General features: G+C 34.5%; 2 protein-coding genes and 1 non-coding gene across 3 annotated transcripts; 1 reads left to right on the top strand and 2 right to left on the bottom strand.

The window, feature by feature from the left end:
- The first annotated feature begins 1,191 nt into the window (after positions 1–1,191).
- Positions 1,192–4,977, top strand: LOC120271658 (E3 ubiquitin ligase BIG BROTHER-related-like). Its single transcript, XM_039278332.1, has 7 exons — positions 1,192–1,374; positions 1,459–1,822; positions 2,806–2,849; positions 2,933–2,974; positions 3,057–3,178; positions 3,263–3,371; positions 4,924–4,977. Exons 1-7 carry the CDS (start codon positions 1,192–1,194, stop codon positions 4,975–4,977), a joined length of 918 nt encoding a protein of 305 aa, XP_039134266.1.
- A 1,026-nt stretch (positions 4,978–6,003) lies between these two features.
- On the bottom strand, positions 6,004–6,203 carry LOC120272714. Its single transcript, XR_005540254.1, has one exon. It is a non-coding gene; the product is annotated as a U2 spliceosomal RNA (small nuclear RNA).
- Positions 6,204–8,069: 1,866 nt separating this feature from the next.
- LOC120272454 (BRISC and BRCA1-A complex member 2) lies at positions 8,070–19,922 on the bottom strand. Its single transcript, XM_039279281.1, has 14 exons — positions 19,742–19,922; positions 19,567–19,654; positions 19,296–19,479; positions 19,126–19,216; positions 18,663–18,698; positions 18,412–18,510; positions 16,407–16,537; positions 16,206–16,254; positions 14,103–14,192; positions 13,965–14,018; positions 10,127–10,192; positions 8,581–8,678; positions 8,436–8,509; positions 8,070–8,349 (listed from the first exon to the last, which is right to left on the bottom strand). Exons 1-13 carry the CDS (start codon positions 19,817–19,819, stop codon positions 8,446–8,448), a joined length of 1,128 nt encoding a protein of 375 aa, XP_039135215.1. The 5' UTR covers positions 19,820–19,922; the 3' UTR covers positions 8,070–8,349; positions 8,436–8,445.
- Between the last annotated feature and the right edge of the window lie 1,809 nt (positions 19,923–21,731).

Raw genomic sequence — 21,731 nt, 5'->3', positions numbered from 1 at the left:
CAAATACTTAGGTATCATCTAGATAGTAACATGTCTTTAACATTGAGAATCCAAACCATTGGGTTTGATTGCCTCCAATCTCCTTAGGAAGAATCACTAAGGTGATCTATACTTAATTGGTGTATCCTTAGAATAGTCCATATACTTTTGTCACTTTGTCATCCCCCACTATAATTTAAGCCCTTTTTAATCCCTCTATTTTGTTGAATTGGTGTAATTAGATTCACCCATATAATGAGAGTTACTTTTTGCCATTTGTTTGTGTTGATGTGCCATTTTTCAAATAACATATTAATAAAAAATTAAAAAAAACCTAAATCATGTGAAGCTCTTGATGCCATTGCCGCCCTTCAATTCTATATGTTAGATCGCCTTCAAGACCATCCTCTCTACGTCCAAAATCAAAATCCGCAACGTCCTTGAGTCCCTATATAGTTTCTACATTGTTGATATCCACACTCTCAACATTAAGTGAAAAGGCTACTAAGGATTGCATCTACTTATTTAAATTCAAAAACCCCAACAGGTGACAAGTGACAACTAGAGGTTGGCGATCTCTTTGAAAATTGAAGGTTGCTCCTAGGGTAAATGAGTTGCAAAATCAAATTGCCACCCTAGAATGAATATGATGCCTCTTAAGTTGCTCCGGGTCTTATATTGTTCCAATTACAACGAAATCAAGCTTCCATATAGAAACACTTGCCACACTAATAAATGCATTGGAACAATATTAGACCCCGAGCTTAAGCCTTGATGTAATGTTCATGGACTATGATACCTTGATCGAGCTTATACAACAAAGAGTTGATAGAGTGACTTCATGATTTGATAAGGTAATTGTAGACATCAAATCCTTCTTAAATCACTTCATGCCAACAAACATCGTGATAATCTCAAGGATTCACAATGGCTTTATTGACCATCGTGCAAATAATACTTGTTGAAATCTGAATGTGTCCTTGTTTTTTAAGGGATTAGATCTCTCTAGATGGCTCAAGAGAGCCGTCAAGATTTGGATAAAGTTATTAATTTTTGTTATAGTTTTAAGTTTGTTTATATAAAAAAAAAAGTACAAATAATTTAAACCTTTCCCAATGGCCAAGAAGTAAAATAATCAAGATATAATTTTCTTACAAGAAACCACGATTCCTGCCTTGGCTTGCGATTGCATTCGCGTTTCTTCGGCCTTCGATGGAGAACGCCGACGAGGACGCCGCCGGCGAGAACCCCGCGTCACCGCCCGAAAACCCTAACCCTAGGCCGGTAGTTGTTGGGGATACGGCTCCTACGCCGGCTCCTCCGTCCCGAACTCCGTTCACGAGCCTCAGCCAGGTCGATGCCGACCTCGCCCTCGCCCGCAGGCTCCAGGAACAGGTATTGGCCTTCAATTCCGCTTTTGTCTTCGATTTCCTCTCTTGGTTGGAGCTAGGGTTTTGATTTCTTTTGTAATTGGTGCAGGAGAGGGCTTACATGATGCTGATGATGAATGGAGGTCATGGTGGTCACTATACTGGGTTGGAGTTTGGGAGCGATGAGGATGAGGATGAGGATAGGGATGGGGATGAGGGCGATGGTATGCATGATTTGGCTGGGGAGGGTCACGACCATCTGATTCATGATGATGATGATGATGATGATGATGGGGATGATGATGGTTGCGAAGAAGATGAGAGCGATTATGAGGAGGATGCCTTCGATGCTAATGAGGAGCGGATTGATCCTGCTGCCTTTGATAGTGATGAGGCGTATGCGAGGGCATTGCAGGAAGCTGAGGAGCGGGAGGTTGCTGTCAGGTTAATGGCCATGGCTGGATTAGATGATTGTAAGTTCTTCTGGAAATCCTCTTAGTTTTACTAGTCCTTTTCCAGTTTCCTGTGTTTAATGTCACTTCCAATTTTTTTTTTGTTTTAATATTTGAATCTTTAAGGGGCGACGGAGCATCATCGGGACAGTGGCAATAATTCTTAGGTGCTTGATTATTTATATGAATTTGCAATTGAGATTGATATTAATATGAAATATTGATTGGCCATAGTGAGATTATTTGAGTATAAATTCCCATTAAGTGTCTAAAATTGAAAAGTTTCAAGAATATGATGCAAATATCTCGAAGTTGTTTATAAGAAAGTGTACATTCGGAAAACAAAACATGGTGACACAAGGGGATGCTCGTTTGCTTGTTGGCATCTTATGCTTTACAGAAAGGGGAAAGTGAAGCATGCAACCAACACCAAGAAAGGGCGAGAACTCTTATTGCAAACATTTGAAAATATAGATGGAAATTCATATCGTATGGTTGATATTTGGATAATCATGCAGGTTGCATGTAACCAAATTGATTAGTTTCTTGACTTTGAATTAGTGTCTACTGAACTTTGATTGATTGTGTATGTTCTTGAACACAGCTGTTCGTATTGGTAAAATTGTCCACCAAAACGCAGTTCATGATTGATGCTTATGTGAGCTTTTATTGTGGTTGCATTCATATTTCCAGGAAAATGTGGAATTATATATCAAACATCAAATTTTTCAGTTCTTGCTTGTTTCACATGAATAAGTTATATATCTTACATTGCATTTCAGCCTCGTAAAGTTCCATGATGGAATTGTAGCCACTCTAAACTGCGTCCACGTAAATGACCTATATATATATATATATATATATATATATACTTGTCTCTTCTTTAATTGCTGTAGAGAAATAGAGTGGCACTCACATTCATTGAAGGTTAAGAAGTGTCTTCCCTTTGTGCGTGCTCTATTACGCTCTTTGCTATAATGCATCTGAATTCAAGCAAATTTAAGATTTGGCTTTGCAACCCTTCGTTGTTGCTGTTGTCCTTTATGTTGTGAGAGCATGTACTACTTTAAGATGTTAAACTTCTGTAAGAATCCATCCCTTACGTGTGTTTTCCACCTTCATCTATTTTAGGATACTTGGGAAAAGGTTGACCCAGATGAATTATCATATGAGGTAAATGAGGTTTCTGTGCACTGTCATGGTTTTTTTGGTTTGTAATTTATTAAGTTTGTAAAAAATGTTTCAATAATTTCAGGAACTAGTTGCCTTAGGCGAAGTGGTTGGAACTGAGAGCAGAGGCCTTTCTGCTGATTCGATTGCTTCTTTGCCTTCAATCAGTTACAAAGCTCAAAGTGGACAGGATAGCAACAATGACCAGTAAGTGAAGCTCCCTTTTAACACCATTCTGGTATAGTATTCCATAACATTCTTTTTGTAATGTAATTAAAATTTATGTCGTAGATGTGTTATTTGCCGATTGGACTATGAAGATGGCGAATCCTTAGTTTTGCTTTCATGCAAGCATGCGTACCATTCTGAGTGTATAAATAGGTGGCTTCAAATAAACAAGGTACTTTCTCAGTTCCAACTTGTCAAATGTCATTAGATGAACTTGTTTCCTAGATTTGGTTATTTTACTTATTTTTATACTGTCTTTAGCTTAGATTTTTAGAGGGGAGGCTTTGTCCATTTATGAGGGTGTTTTTTTGGGAAGTTGGCGATTAATGTTTTCATGTTGAAAACGTCATTGTGAACATGTTAGGTTCAGCTGCTATGTTCAACTCATGTGCTGTTCAACTCATGTGCTAACCATTTTCTTGCGAGGATAGTGTGCACTATAATTACCTTCATAGGGAAACTCACTTTCTGTTTGCAATTTTGTTTACTTAGCAATCATTGCATTTCGTTTGTTGAGACTTCTTTGAAATTGTGGTTCTCACTCAACATGCAAGGTTGGTTGTTCCTCAAGATTCTATTTGGTTTGAATAATTTGCTTGCCGTTGTTTGTTTCCTCCCTATGTAACTCCTAAATGACTTGATTCATACAATAAGAGGCTGTCTTCAGCAATATTTAGTGTCACTATGCGCTTAAGCACCATGCTAAAGAGTTATTTGTTTCTTGCTGTTGGTGTACTATTTCATATTTGGACTATTGCTTGAATGTAATTTGTGTTTGACTATTATTTTCCACTTGTTTTAGAACTGCCCTAGCACGTAAGTGAAAATGCAATTATTCTAATCCATCACTGTACTATTCATGTGAGAATTCGTATGTTGCAAGCAGATGCTTCTCATTGTGGGTTGAGGTATGATGTGTCACCCAAATACCAAGCAATGAATTTGATATTGCTCTTCATGGATTTCCATTATATTTTGCCTGTTTTATGGTAAATTTGAACAATCATTAGATTAGATTTATTGTCATTGGCATCATAGAGTTTCATATCCTGGTAGCACTTTCGGGTTTCCCAACTTTCTGCCTAGATTGTGTGCTATGGGGTGAAAGGGGATAAAATTTTGTGTGTTTCATATTCTGATAGCATTTCTCAACTTTCTGCCTCGAGTATGCGGTGGAAGGGGGACAAAGTTGTCCGTGTGTGTGGTTAGACTGATAATCATGTGTAGAAAAAGTAAAGTGTGGTGAAAGGGGATGAAAAGTTTGATGCAAAAAGGTGGGTGTACACAATGAGCGGGTTGCCTTTCTAAGAGGTTGGAGGTGAGAATTGGAGCCTTTTGAGAAAAGCTTCTTATTTCCTCCTTTATTCTTAGCAAACCTAAACATCTATGACAAACAGGACCAAAGCACCACTGAGGCCTTGAACTTAGTAATTTCTGTAAACAAAGTCCATCCATTCTTGATAAATACCATGTAGAAAATTAGGTTGTATGCTTTTAAGTATATTAACATAAATATTCAAGAAATTGCAGTTCTTGATTGACTAGATCTACACCTGATTATTCAATGTTCCACTTTAAGTGATCACTTGTATATTTCAGTAACCATGATCAGCAATACAGTAGTATTGCATGTGAAGACCGCATACTCAATAATCTGTTTATCTGGGGTTATGTTCTCTTGCATTTTGTTGAGCTGAAACATTTGCATTCCCCATTTGCCACAGGTATGCCCTGTTTGCAGTGCTGAGGTTTCAACATCTGTGGACAAACAGGATTAATTCATTCTGAAGACCAATAAACTGTGTTGTATGGGATTATAAGAATACTCCAAGAAAAACAATATGTGGAATTCTGGCATAGAGAAAGACATCCATCATTGCCCCATTGCAGGAGGAGTGAAGGAGCCTGATGATCTAATCCAACACTAAGCGCTTTCCCTTCTCCAACATGTCTGCGGATTGTGGATTCCTACAGTTGTAGTAAGCTTGTCTTGTGTGTGAAATGCTCGGGTCTTATTAGTTCTCTCTCGTATTATATTAATTTGACTGAAATGGAACTCTTATATGTTGCAATATTATTTGTTTGATGACCTAATAACTGATGGCTGATCAGCAGCCCCTGTGTTCTATCTGTTGAATTATGTTTAATTGATGAGTTACAGGCATTTGTCACAGAGGTTCCCCTTTGCAGGGTGACACTAAGCAGGCTGTTTTGTTGGGTCATTACAGAGATCATCGAATTGTAATGGACACAGAATTAGTTCCACATCACTGCATTGGGTAACGGTATAGACTCCCGGATGAAATCGAATAGGATTAGGGGTCAGTTGGCTTTGTGCTGAGTGGGGCCTGACGAGGCCAGCAGACTAGGATTGAGGGCCATGTAATGGATCCAAAATTAGTTATACATTGCCTAATAAATGTACAGTCTATGAACACGTTAAGTGATAGTTATTTTTTACCTTTCAAAATGGTGTTTTTTGGGGGTTGGGAGGGGGACAAATAAATAAAATTCTAGTTATCACTCTAACTCAAGATCCAAACTGCACCAACGAAAAGATCTAAAATGAAAACAAAAAAATAATAATAATAATAATAATAATAATAATAATAATGTAGATATTATGGAAAAAAAATTAATAATATTATTCTTATACCCAAACCTATGAAAATGTAAACCTTTACATAAAAGATAACACTCCCTTCGCCATATAACACACTCCAAAATGACCCATCAAGAGCTCTTTTACTACCATACTTTGAAAGTCCAAAAAAAAAAAAAAATAACTTTAATTTAGAATTGGTAGGGGGTGCGCCAGGCCCATGCAGCAGTGCAACGCAAGGGCGACGCTTGAAGGCCCCACTAGCAAGCTAGTGTGGATGGGCCCTCCCCAAAACAAGAAATTAATTTAATATCATAGTGGGCCGATGGCCCACGTATCAGATATTAAACTGATAAGAACAGATACTACACTTGATCTTAGCCAAAAGGCCGAGAAAGGTATGCTTTTCTTTGAACCCATTCATCTCATTTTATAGATAACCATCATGTTCCTCTTTAGACCCCAGCCGATGTGGGACTAAAATAAATATTAAACTAGATCTTAAGTGATTTATTTATTTACAAAATCAGAATTGTTCATGTTTGCTTTTTTTTTTTGCATTGATTTTTATGCATTGAAGTATATATATATATTTTTTTTATTTTTTATTTTTTTCTAAAAAGAGAGCTTTGTGTTTAAATTAGATTTTGAGCATAATAAACCGTTTTAAGAGCTACAAGTATAGCACAAATTATGTTAATACTAAATCACAATATTCTCTATATTTAGTTGGTATTTACGTAGCATGTTAATAGTTATTAATTATTATGGTTGGTTAATTTTGAAATAAATAAACAACAATTGAAAAAACTTTTACAACCAATAAAACCATGATTTCTGAAACAACAATTTAAAGGGAAGAAAAAAGGAGAAAGGAAATTCCTCAAACAAACAACTTCAAATCCAAAAAGCAAATCATTTCATTAAAAAAAAAAAGCAGCAGATCATAATGACAACACACAAAGAGGGCAAAACACAACATATGAAAAGAGAAATATTTTTTAATTTATTTTTAAAAAAATAAAATCCTTATCTCATCAGTTTGTGTTCTTGCTGTTGTACTAAATCCCACAAAACACACAAACTGGAAATAAATAATTATTTATGGGCCAAGAAAAAAAAAAAAGAAATTGAGGAGTGTGCATCAGAGTCATGGAAGAAATAGATCAGCGCTTGCAAGCATTGAAAAAGAGCAAGCTTCAAGTTGCATAAAAGCATGTCATCATTGCACTCATATCATCCATCAAAAAATAATCAATTAATAAATTATAAAAAAAAAGAATAAATAACTTTCGAAAACAATGTTAGGGAAAAAATAAAATAAAATAAAATATAAACAAGTTGTTGGAAAAGAAAGGGAAAAATCAAAGAGAGTAATGGTGAGAAGAAAGAGTTGTAATGGTGAGAATGAAATAGATAATGTTGATATATAAAATTGGTTGAAGGAATCCACCAATGTTTTTAATCTTCTGAGAAGAGTGGCGGCGTTGAGGTTGTGGAAACACTGTTTCCTATATGGTATGAGACTTTATATATATATATATATATATGTTCTTGAGTTAGGGTTAGGGTTAGGGTTTGAAGACACAGGGAAACGGAACGGAAACCATGTGCACGAACACACCGAATCCAAACATATTTTGAACCTCAATTTAAACATCAGATCAAACTCTTTTATCAAAATTTTGAAAAAAAAAATCGTAACCCTAAGTTCATCCTCTTTTGAAATAATAATAATAATAATAATAATAATAATAAGTTATGATTAATAAAAATTGATTAGGATAAATAAAAATCCAAAGAGATTTGGGTTAATTAAACAAACAAATGGTTTAAATTCGAACTTTTATAAATATATATCTAATACATGTTGAAAGATATCTGTTTTTTTTTTAATTGAGTTTTCGAGTGATAAAAAAATCATTACAATGATTGAAAGAGCATGAATGGTTTAAAATAAAAAAGAAGAATAAATTTTATATAGAATTGATTATATTTTAAAGAAATTATTCATATGTAATTTTATTGTTCCATAGTGTTTCTTCAGCACAAATGACTAATGCAACCCATAAGGTTGTAAAATTATTATTTAATCAAATGTTTTTTTATAAATGATTGAAATTATTATTTAACTTCTTTTCTTTCCCCTTTTGATGGTGTTCTTAGAAGTCCATCTTTAATTTCCTTCTAGAGAATTTTCTGTTAATAAAGAATTTTCTAATTTGAGATCTATCATGTTGCACAAAAAAAAATAAAAAAATAAAAAAATAAAATAAAATAAAATAAAATGTAAATAAATAGAATTAAGATCTTTGAAGATGAGATTGGAGGAATTTAGTTGGGGATTCTTTTTCTCATTTAGCTTTGCTTCTAATTTTGCACACTCATATGTTTCCCCAAATCATTTTACTCCCATTAAGACTTCTGCAGGATGGATGTACTATTACAATTATCCATCTCAATTTGTTACTAAGATGCTGCACCTTTCAGACAAATTCCTCTTGAAACACATGATCAGATTGTTTCTCCAGCTCCAAATCCACACCACCTACACATTCAATATTTGATCAATTACATTTAGGAATTTTGAAAGATCCAACAAACATAATAACATATAAGAATGAAAAGAATTACTTTTTAGAATCTAAACTTGTTGAGTATCCTGACAGTGCTTCTTGAAGTTCAAACATTCATCAATTAGGAATTCACTGCAGTAAAAAATCTGATCAGTATTGTCATTGCAAGTTCAAGATCAAATTATTTGATGATAAGTTCTTACAATATGCGCTCAGCCATTTGAGGTGTATCCCATCTAGGGCTCCAAGGGTAATCATTTATGGGAGACGACATCAAGGGCACACCTTGAGAAGTGAAATGCTGCATGTTGTTAAATGAAGGTCCATCATTATTAGCATTGAAAATGTATATGGGGAATACCATTGATTCTTCTAAAAATAATATTGATATGTTAATTATGCAAGTAATTAAACTGATAACATTTAACCCAAAGTTGAGACAAAGGCATAACCAATTGACAAAGAGATGATGTGATCAGATAGCTTGCAGAGTTACATAGCTTTTAAGCTCCTCAGTTAGATCATTGACAAGATTTAATCGATTCAAGTCCAGAAGCAATTATATAATAGTCTTCAGCAGGCAAAATTCTTCCAGTAAACTTGACATGATCCAAATCAACACGCACATTAAAGATGGCCCTGAAGAAATCTAATCATGTGGACTAACCAAACAATCAAGAAGCATCAAGGATTTTCGTAAATGAGGTGGGTCGCAGACTAACCAAGCACCATCAAAGTTTCCTAAAGCACATTGACTATTGATGTTCATAGGTGAGATGCACTTCATTTAGAGTCTAAGACAATCGATAATCTAATCGATAATCTAATCAGGAAAATTAATAAGTAGAGGATGCATTGCCATTTTCCATCTCATGCAGAATATCAATGCTTGCAATAGTAAACTTGTTCAAAAGCTCTAGTGGGAGCTGAATAGCATTTCTTTGAAATTCAATCAACTCGGAATGACCTAAGCAACGTCACCGTAATATCAATTTATTCTTCTCCGAGCATTAAATGATCATATTTGTTCTCCAATATATACACATTTTATTGCCTAAATCATGTGAGCTCCTCAAAATATTTTCAAGTCCAATCATATCCTTTTCTTATGACAATCATATAAAACTAATGATGGACCAGAACCCCTTTTCGTGAGCTACCATAATTCTAAGAATTATAACTAGCCATTTTCATGCAATTACAAACATGTGCAGTGAGCATGTAATTACAAAATTTGACCATCTCATTATTGATTTCATATAATGATCTCCTTTTTCCCCAAATTCTAAATGCAAGAAAAATATTTCAGCATTCATATTTCACTCTCATCATACTTCCACTTGCCAAACGTCCATCTATGCCAGGGGAGTGTTAATCATCACTTTCTAGTAAAAGAATTGGCTATAAGATATTGTTTCCGAATATGAACTACCAAAACTTGCAAAAGTTATTCATGTTGGAGCACCATACTATTAGATAGAAAATACCTGTTCATGATAAAGAATTAGTTTGCTGGAAATTTTTGAATATTTAAAAGGAAATTTTACTTAATGTTCTTAGTCACTAAGGTTATTTCAAATGCTCAATGAATAAAATTTCGGAAGTAATTTGGTAAATGCTACACTACATGTGTTATAAAAGCACAACAGATGGTGATATAAATGTGAAAGACCTGATGGATCTAAGAAGCACAACTATTGCAATTATGTAAGATTGAACGTCATATATAAGCATGAAAAAGTCAATTACCTGACAACTTTGCAAGGCCAATGTAGGTTGCTGCTTTGGAAATTGAGTAGAAAAGGAAAAAGAAACCTACACAAGTATATGATAATTTGATTATAGTAGCTACAATTGGATACGATGATGACAACACAATAATAAAAATATCAAAATAAAAAAATAGAAGCCGCAGAAAATAATAAGCATTCAAATAGACAAAAATCAACATCGCCAATGTCGGTATCATGTGAAGTACAAGGCAATGCAAGTGTGCCCATGAAAAGTTGAAAACTCACTGTAACCTATAATGTAATATAAAGCTCATTATTTCAAATAACAACCTCTAACAAGGGAAACCGCATTTGGAGTAGTCAGTGATATAACCTACATACGCTTGAAACCAGGATGGTAAATACAGTATTGTTGGCATTTCGGGGACTTGGTATTAACTTATGCAAGTTTTATTCTGTTACATTACTATTTTTATATCAGCCCATATTTGGCATAAATATAAATAGAAAAGGAAAATCAGAGAATAATTCCTAACTCCCACATGGAAAAAGCTTAACCAAGGACGAACCAGGCTACAATTGGTTGGCCAAAATAGGCAGCTACTAGCTACTCTGTTCTTGAAAAAGATACTTCAGACAGACTGGGAAAATAAACCCTTCTTTCCAGGCTTTGTACTGGACCCAAATGCACCCACAAAGTGCTGAAGCATAATGGGATGGAAAACATTAAATCAATACCTTCATATATCAAAATTAATGGAAGAGTGTAAGGTGCGGGATGACCACAAGGCAACCAATTGAAGATAATACAATTGTCAGTGAAGTCGAAAAAGGAACTGTTACATGCTGAAATATGCAAGTCTTAAAAGCACAGTCCTAAATACTGTTTCTAGAAGTGAAAAGAACAGAGTATATGCTCATGAGAAGCATCACACAATGGAGAAAAAAACCCTCATGCATAAACCAAGAAAATAAAATATATCACAGGAGAATCTAAAAATTAGTAGCATATCTAGAGGTATAACTCCCTCACTCTCACTAACTGGAACTCTCACTATTAAAATCTAATATCAATTCATAAGGAGGCAAGTTGCTATTGACCAGAAAGAATAAACTACTAGAAGTCCAAGGATAGGAAAGCTGACACAGATTTTCTGGCCGCCACATAAGCTATTTGGTTCCCAAATCAATCTGGTGACTGCTTGGTGAAATAAAATTGAAGATGGTGACCATGTTGATGTAAATTGAAGTTTGGCTATCAAAATGAAATAAGACAATCCTTAAAGTGACCTATGAAAATATTAACCCGGTCCTGAACTGTATGCTTTTGACAAAAGAACACTTTTAGCCTGAATTGAAGATCCATATTTGAAGCAAATTAAAATTTCTAGATCAAGTCTGTCTGCAGCTATGAAGCATGGACATGGACATGGCAACACGATACGACATTGACACGGGATACAGTGGGACGCAACAATAACAAAATATTCAGAGTAAATGCAAATAGTTATATTTTCTATTCAGATATTAGTAAATTTCCTAGAAGCTGTATTGCAATTTGTTATTATATATGTGAACAGGCTTTAAAAATTAAATAATAATTAAGTAAACTGACCCAAAATATTTAAAAAAAAAAAAAATGATGCAATGTGATTTGTTACTTATCATGTTTTGTGTTGGGTAACCATTATATTTAACTAACTACTAGATAATATGTGGGCAAGATAGGAGAATAAAGGTTTTCTATATTTTCATAGGTTTACAAGGCTCCTTTTTATTGGGAAGGATACACAGATTCTCTATTAAGCTATTAGAGGATAATGTACAATAAAATCTTCCAACTAAATATAGAAACTAACTATTATCTACAAATATTCTGCCCGATTTTCTTCCTGTCAACAAATATTCTGCCGGATTTTCCTCTTGTCAACATAATACAAGGATGCTGGATATTTGAATAACTACTTGTATAAGCTTCAAAATATATGTGATCAATTTTTTACTTGTGTGGTAGACCGTGTCCATGGTGTGTTCATGTCAGACACCGGTACGACATCGACACGTCACTCATAATGCCATGCCCATGCTTCACAGGTCTCCAAAAAATATATTGAAAAGAAACATCAAAATAGAAAATATATTGAAAAATAACATCGGAATCCTATTAGATGTAGATAAATCCCAAAATTCCATTAGAATGCTAAGAAGGTTGAAGTCATTTTCATGTTATATAGGCAGATCTCAGTCAACATCCTAACCAAGGCTAACTTTGCACTTCAGGAGAAAATGAAATAAGTATATAATGTAGCCTTCTGTCACCATGGATCCAGAGCACACCTCCGTCATCATAGCTCCCCTCTCCGCCCCAACCACCCTCCTCAATGCTAGTTCTCCCCCACCTCCAGCTTCAACATGATCCGAACCACACCTCCACCATCGCCAACCCCATCCTCCACCCCTGCCAGCCTCCTCAGCACTGCTTCTTCCTCACCTCCATCTTCACCATGATCCGGATCACACCTCTACCATCGCAGCATCCTTCCTCCTCCCCGGCCACCCTCCTCAACAATGATTCCCCTCCATCCCCTCCAGCTTTGCCATGATCTAGACTGCACCTCTGCCAGCGTCACCCCCATCCTCCGCCCTGACCATCCTCCTTGATGCTGCTTCCCCTCCCTCACCTCCAACTTTGTCATCAAAACCCCCATGTGGACCAAGCTACATTCCTATCATGCTGGCTCTCTCCCTCATCAACAGCTTCTTAGTTGTTGTTGTTGTTAAATTTTTGCGTCATTCAGGTTGGGTATCAGGGAAAGCTAGTCTGGATGTATAGCATTACTATGTAAATGCAGTTAAACATTTTATTTCACAGCATTCAAATTTTTGCATTTCTAATATTAATCTGTATTCTTATATTTAATCGTTCGCCACTTCGAGCCAACCAAATCCCCAGCCCAACTCTTTATAACTAGCACAAGAAGCCAATGATGACTTGACACCCTAGTAGCACACCTAAGGGAGAGAAACCCATTATATACCCAGGGTTCTAAAAAGCATTTGCATCTTGAGGTTTTCATGCATGCATTGACGGAGAATGCACATGTGTGTGCATTAAAATATAAATAGAGATAGAGAATGTGTACATATGGTATCAGAAAAGAGAAACAGAAAAATGTGCGCAAGCGCACATACAAATAGAGAGAGAATGCGTGTGTATGCATGCAACGAGACATATACATGTGTGATATATCCTTGCGTGTCTGCATTATATTTGAACATATAGATTTACAGCTTATGAATGGTAATCTAAATGTGTGCATATGCATGCAACGAGGCATATACATGTGTGATATATCCTTGCGTGTCTGCATTATATTTGAACATATAGATTTACAGCTTATGAATGGTAATCTAAATGTAATATCACCCAAAAATACTTCAACTACCTTACTATAAAAACAAAGTAAAGTGATACTTATATCATTTGATAATCCACGTTCCATATTACACAATCAAGTCTAAATGTAAAAGAAAAAAACTGTACAGACTATATGTTGTTGGCTGCCACAAATATGAAACATCTTCTCAAGTTTTCAACTATTAGATTCATATTCAATATTCCTTTCATTGAAATGAGGAGATAATATCAGTCTTTTCGATCACACATGAAGCATAGTTTGTTTATACTATTTAGTTCCTTGTTCATAATTTAACTTTTTAAGCCCATGACAAATGCAACCAACATGATGACAAATGACTCCAAAAAGTCAATATAAATGGTCTTGCAAGGTTGTGAATGACTCCATATTAATAAACTCATGATAGAAAATGAAGCAAGGAGTTCAGTCTCATACCAAGAAATTGAAAGTACCAGATACAGCCACCACAGTAGCTTTCCTGCAAAACACCTGCAAGGAGATCAAATCAATAAAGTATCATATACAGAAGTCAATAGACCACAAAAAGAAAATACTAATTGCATGACCACCCACCGGATCAGCTTCCAATGGCCTTCCAAATAGAGGGGCTAAAGCCTCAATAAAGCGTCTTCTTGCACCAATTGATGCAACAGCTTCCACAACCTTTAAAATGAAATGAACCATACTGAAGCTTCAAATTACTGCTCTAGCATGAACAGTTATCATATAACCTACAGACAACTCCATCTTTGCAAGCATAAATATAACAATAACACCCCAAACTGGAAAGAAGTGCAAAAGTATAAAAATATGACTGGAAATAGATGCTCATACCATGTACATTAATGCAATTTCAATGTGAATATGATAATAGTTGTTAAAAGAATTGTTAATAAAACTAAGATATTCCTGTCAGAGGCATAAAATACTAAGCTCACAAATCTAGAATTAAAAACTATCCATGAGCATAAAAACTTAGGTATGTCCACCACGTGCAAAATGTTTTCAGCAATTTAGTTGATATTTTTATGTAGTCAATTTTTTATATGAAATACAATAAGACGCCAAACTCAAAAAGCTATTGTGTAAGAATTTGTTAGTTTTCATCTATTGGGAATCCTTGTTTCTGAAAAGGGCATTGGATCCCTCTCAAGAATGTCTTGTGGCTCCAACCTTAAATCAAAAGGTTTCTAGCACTGGATTTGACTGTTCAAGCCAGACTCTAGCTGAAACCAAAAATTACGCCCCCACTACATTTCACTCTTGGTGGAGTGTATAAATCATGATATTTACTAACAACAAGTTTATAACATTGTACAAAATCTCACCATATATCTTTAATGCTTGCTCAAGTACAATAAGATTAAACAAAATATATTTACAAAAAGGGCACCCTTAAAAGCTCGTAGCTTGCCTTTGAAAATTAAAAACCATAGTTGAATTGAAAATTTGTATTTAAAATGGAAAATGGATATTACTCCATGAAACTCCAAGTTACTTTTTGACTAAATGCATTTTAGACTGTTGCCATAAAACACATCAAGCTATAATCATTCTATTATAAAACAATGACAGCAATAGTATCCAAAAGTCTTCCCAAGGTAAATGTAAAATTTCTTTTATAGTAAGTTTCCATGGTATTTTAAGCATTTGCATTCAAAGACTCTGTTCCCAAAGGTGGCTATAAATCACTCATCAAAGTTCTGTTTCTGGAAAACAACAATAGTTAACTATAATTTGTTCCTTTTACCCCACAAAAACAGAGCCTCTTACTAATATAAACAACCATCTTGTCCCTATATACCATCTCATTTCAGAGAAGAGAGCAATCCACCTCAACTTTTTGTTTTTATGTACTTGTGTCTCCCCAGTAGGTCATTCATGGAAGGTCTATTTTTTGGAAAATGACATTGCTTAATATGAATTTCTCCATTTACCACTTTGAAAACCTCATGAAACAAACACCTTGTCATAAACCATTTTGTGCTAGAAAACAGTCTAATTCACCTAAAGTTTTTATGTCAACATACTTGTGTCCCCGTTTTCATGTTTCTGGAAAAGTATTTAGCCATTAAGAGATGGAAATCACACAATCCTAGGAAACCCGAGACAAAAACACATGCCTGTCAAAACCGTTGCATACTTAAACAGTACACGCAAGCCTTTGCCAGACAGGCAGGTATTTGAGTACTAATGAAATAATTTTTAACCATCTATCAAAATTAACACTGATATACTAGGACATCAGAAAATATTGTTACATTTTAGACTTTAAAAGCGACCAGAATTGACTAGTTGTGAAGTCATCCATCCAGTGACACCATTAGTGACGAAGATAAGCATGCATCTACATTATAGCCTCATGACCCTTTGCTTGGTAAGGTTTAACACTGTGCTAACTAAAATTTTCTTAATTGCCCAAACCTAGTCATCATAATCATAGTAGTTTTGGCACTCAAAAGAACACCTTAAATAAAATTCAAACAATAACTTGAAACAAAATAAAATAAAACCCAAGTTTTTGCAGGCAATGCTTTATTAGTAAAAGTATATACTTCTGCATCTTCCAAGGGAAACAAACCATAAAGCAAGGAAACTACCATGTTGATTTGTTATGACTAATTTGAGAATAACACAACGAAAAATTATATTAATAATTCAGGAAATGCAACCAACCTGCATTTGAAGATTGTCTTCTAGAGCAGGGAGATATTCTGCCATGCACCTTTGGTTGTAGTGACACAGAAACAGATCATTCAGTTAGCAACTGACTATTATAGTTGTTTTAGTCAAAGACTTGCATAAGAATGATGAAAAATTGAAGAGAAGTAAAGAGTAACATGTGATTTTGGTAACTAACAACATAGCACAACTTACATCCCATCTAACCATGGAGGAAGTTTAACATCCTCAATGGAGAATAAGCTTTTTAACTCTGAAGTAGAAACCAATTTCAAGCGTGGAGCAGCAGGAGTGGAGGAATATGATCTGATAATGGGAAAGATAACCTACAGAAGAGGAACTGTCAGCATAAAATCTTCTGACTGTTCATGGCTAACTCACAAACTATTATTACCTAGCAAAATGTGAAGATAGTAAGCCTCATTATTTTATTTTTCACTTTTTTTTAAGTAGGCGTTATGAAAGTTGAGAAGTTGGAAATTTTCCTTAACATATAAAACAAGATACCCTCAGGATATAACAAACAATTATATAAGAACCTAATTATCACAAACACTTTATTAACAATAAAAATCAAAACAAATTTAGGTGTGGATTTAATAATTTTTCCAATTCCTGGATCATGTTGTTTGACAGAACATTTTTATTACATCAGCATTGATCTGAAACATTAAACAAATAAAACCAAAACAAAGCCAAATAGATTAGAATCCATTGCTGCTACATTGTCTCTTAATTAATAACTGGGCTACTTGACAATGCAGATTGATGGCTTTTTCCTGTCGCAGAACATACAAGGATGTTGACCAAAGGTGGTTGCACAAGAGATCCCACAGGTAAACTGATAACCCACTTTCACAGTTAATGGTTCAAATTATTTTTCCTCAAAATAAAGCATTTTCCAGAAAATGGGAAGAATGGTCCTATAAACTTTTGGTAAGATAATTATAATATTATATTATAATCATCAATAACTTTTTTGGAAATAACTCAGGTGATTCTTCCAAGCAAGCACGAAATAGACCACTTACCTTTAAATCAAGCAATAAAAATCAGATTTTGTACACGAAAGTTTTAATAGGTTTCACTTCCTCACACTCTCTTCTCATCACTTCAGGATTGTTTATTTCACCGTAAGGGGAACAGTGTAGCTTCATTTCACTATAAGTGGGAAAGTGTTATTTCCTTCATTTTAGTTAAAAACAGCTTCAATGTTTTTATAGCTGAGGAAGAAGTAGGCAACATATATGATTTCACTTCCTCCCATTTCCCCCAACCATCCCAACCCCATTAAAGGTGTCTTGAAACTCCCGATTACTTCTGTGCCTTTTCAGTTGATGTGAAATGAACACCTGAAGTGCAAGTTTTCCACCAATTCAAACCACTTCAAAGAAGTGGGACTTCTGCTCACTTCTTCATTTCCTGACACTTAAAAGGAAATGAAGGAGAGCTTATAGCCCTCAATAAGTAGAGAAATACTACAAACACAAGCAATATTATACAAACAACCACAACAAAATAGAGAAATAAATATATAAAGAGAAAAGGGGGAAAAAAGAAAAACACTAGTTTTGATTCACTATTTGCAGCTCTTGCTGATCCGCAACTCTTAAGCCAAACACATTTTTGGAGAGTTCTGGGAATTCAATGTTGAAGAACTTTGCCAACATCCTGATAATTGCCCTCCCCCTCTAAATTCTTCTTTCACTCTTCTTAGAAAAAAAGCTACATTTTTAGCCTATCTCCTGTCTCGAAGCAATTTAACTAACTTCTCCTTCTACAAGCCTCAACCACCATCATTTTTCACTCTCTTTCATCTTTATTAAAGCCTTGCCTAAATTTCAAGTGTTAAGAGGCTACAAGGCTGAGGTGATTTAGGTTTGAAGATACTTTTTTTAAAGAGAAGATAGTAATCATGGATGAAAGGTTGTCCATAGAGGAGAAAAGTCAAAACAACGGAGCTAAATTGAGTTTGGAATAAGCAGAAAAGGAGAAGTAGCTGCTTGAGGTAATGCTTCTGAGGCATTACAGCAATAAAAATGCAAGAACCTCCTAGGCCATGTGTTGAGATTTGGAAGCATCCAACAGTGCATTTGGTAAAATGTACAGTATGATAGTATTTCTCAGCCTCAGAAATATCCAAGAAAAGTTTCAGAGTATTACTAGTTAGTCATTCTATCTAAACAAAGCAAAAGAAAACCTGTAAGTAAATCTTCTGCTCATTTTTCCAAGGGCATCCAATGACCAGCTGGTTCAAGGATGTATCCAGCAAAGGAACAGAAAATTTCACCTCTTCTGGCTACACTAGAATGAAAACAAAAACCACATTTAAGAAGTTCACCATAAAAAAATCATATATATATATATATATATATATATATAAGTAGTTCTAAGCTTATAATTGCAGAATTAAGATCAACTGAGTAATAAGATCCTTCGGAGAATGCTTACCTTGTCAGGTCCAGAGACCAAACACACTTCAATCCCCTGAGAGATATAGACACACCATTAGTTGCTACAAGATAAATAGCTCTACCTTTAAAGCAAATAAGAATTTAACACAAGATTTAAGCCAGAAGAACTTGTGGTGCCACAACTTAAACTTGTAGCAAAAAGGTAAAAAATAAATGTTGCAAACAGTGACTTTAATTTACATTTAAAAGCAACCTAAAATTACAACTCAACAGAAAATCACTCATGATATATACATATATATACAAACGGCTTATTAACTGCAACCAGTACAGAGACAAACAGCAGCTAAATGACATCTAAATTCATCGTAACCAGTGGAGAAAGGTGCAATAAAACTGTCACCCTTTCGAAGTTCAATATATTACACAATCTAATGATATATTTCAAGCTTCATTCCAACTGTCAAATAAATTAAACACAATTTAAGCCAGTAGATTACCTCCCTCGAGAAAACCGTGCTGATCTCAAACTTCAACCTTGCATCATCAAGCTCCCCAACTCGCTTCCGCTGATAATTCACATAAGCATCCCTGACACCCAATAGAAAATGCCAGCCATTAGCAATGGCATTAGCAATCCAATTCTACAAGAACAAAAAATAGAAAGCACCTCAGCTTATGAACAAGTTCCAGAAGCCTAGTAGAGTCTTTGCTATTCCAATCAACTAAACTATTCTTCAGGGCAACAGAGACATCATCCTCCTCACCAACAAGAGGACAAAAATCATCATCATCAGGGGAGAACACAACGTCCGGCGCCACCGAGGGGTACAAAGCATTGAATATGAAGTCCCCTATGATGAATCATGGTGAAAGATTAGGGTTTGACAGTCTGAAACAAATGCTTGGAAAAAAGAAATTTTTGACAGCAACATACTGACATTTAATGAAATCAAGGCAGAAGGGGATGAGAAGAGTGAAGCGATCGGAGTAAAGACCATTCTTGCAACCGGAGCGGACCTGATCGACCTGGAGAGAAAGAGAGAGAGAGAGGACAAGAAGAATTAGAGGAGATGGACAGGGATGAGAAAGGAAGGGATAGGAATGGGGATGTACCTTGATGGAGTGAGGGGAGTTTGAGATGAGGTGGTTGAGCTGTGCGGCGATCAGAGGAGGGAGGGAGTCGGCGGCCATGGACGGAGAGAGGAAGAGCTCGATGATCCCACGACGACGCAGTAGTAACCACAAGAGCGCTGGTGCACAGAGGTTTTGGGTTCCCGAATTGCTGGCAATACCTGAGCTGGTTAGGTCGAGTCAGACCGAGTCGGGTTGGATCAGTCCAAATGACACAAATTTATATATATTTATTTATATATATACTCTCTCTCTCTGTTATTTTTTACTTTGTTATGTTTTGGAGCTTTCTCTGTTTTTTTTTTTATTTTTAAATAATTTTTTTTTCAAATTTACTCTTTAATTTAATATACTTGTAGAATTTTCAATAAATCGCTATCAACTAAGGCATTAAATCATATACTCCATTTAGTAGAGTTTAAAATAGGAGTAGTTTTGAAAAATAATAAATTTTTTTTATAAAATACAGGTAACTAACTAACTTCAGCCAATTTTTCTTAATCGGTGTGAATTAGGTAAAGTGACAAGTAAAAAAATACAGAAAGAGTATATATTATTAAGAGAAAAATGAGTCTGCAAACGTCCGCTAGGAACAGTGCCCCATTGTAGAGAGAGACAAAGAAAATAACGAGTAGATTGTTCTATGTTTTTTTTTAGTTTGTGTTCCTGTAGATCTACTGGAAATAAGGTTTAATAATTCAGATCCATTCAATACAATTACAACCATAATCTAAATGTACATCTCATTTTTCACGTGTTACTATTTAGAAATATGGTGATATTATTCACTTTAATACTATTTGCCAAAGTTTATAAACATACTTAGGATACGTAGCCTTTAATATTATTATTATTATTATTATTATATATAATTATTTGCCAACAACTTTTAAATTAAAATAAAATTATGTATATATTATCTCTTAGTTTTAGGGATGGCAACGGGTAGGATATGGGTAGAGTATATCAAAATCTTTACCCCTACCCTATACCCATACCCTGACCAGTACTCTCCAAGGTAAAAAAAAAAAAAATCATACCCTTACCTTTACCCGCAGGTACAAGTATACTTGCGAGTACCCTTTTACCAGTTTACCTGTTGTTCAAATTGCCAAATTAAATTTAAATTTAAATAATAATAATAATAATCCATTACAATACAATGTTTAAACACATATTCATAAATTACAAATTACAAGTTGAAACATATTTGTTTATCTTAAATCATATAATCACATAAAAATTATACGTAACAAATTGATTTATATAAAATAACAAATTGATTGATTTTCATTGGCATTTATTTAGGACTCAACGATAACTCTCCTTTATTGCTTAAGTTTAACTATTTTGGTTTTTGTTTTAAATTTTTTCATATATCTACAATTTATATTTTATATAGTTTCAAATTTTATAAATGTTTTGTAAGATTTTGAATTGAAGTGCAATTATAAATTAAGTAATTCTCATAAGTTTATAAATTAATTGATTAATTTATATATCCAATTGATTTTTTAATAACATCTTATTTTTCAGGATGTTCTTATAGTTTATACAATAAATTATTATGACATTATTTTTTATATTTGTCTGTACCCGATAATACCCTCTTTGACCGGATATGGGTATACCCGTCGGATATGGTACAGATTGCTGTCTCTACTTAGTTTGCATAAAATTCCAATCCCTCACATTTTTCTGGAAGGAACTATCTCGTTTTCAGTCTCTAATATAGACTTTATCTACATAAATATATATATATATATATATATATATATATATATATATATATATATGTTGGGTTGTGGACCACACATTATGTAGGGATATAAGGACATATGTGCATAAGTTGTGTAGACATACACAACTAATGTTTATAATTGTGTATATTTTATTATATTAAAGTTTTGAATTGACCCAAATTGTGATCTGATTCAAGATTCAAGTTTGAATTTGGTCATAATTATCTAAT

Source organism: Dioscorea cayenensis, chromosome 11, assembly GCF_009730915.1.
Source record: "Dioscorea cayenensis subsp. rotundata cultivar TDr96_F1 chromosome 11, TDr96_F1_v2_PseudoChromosome.rev07_lg8_w22 25.fasta, whole genome shotgun sequence".
NCBI lineage: Eukaryota > Viridiplantae > Streptophyta > Magnoliopsida > Dioscoreales > Dioscoreaceae > Dioscorea > Dioscorea cayenensis.
This window is presented reverse-complemented; position numbering and strand designations above follow the sequence as displayed.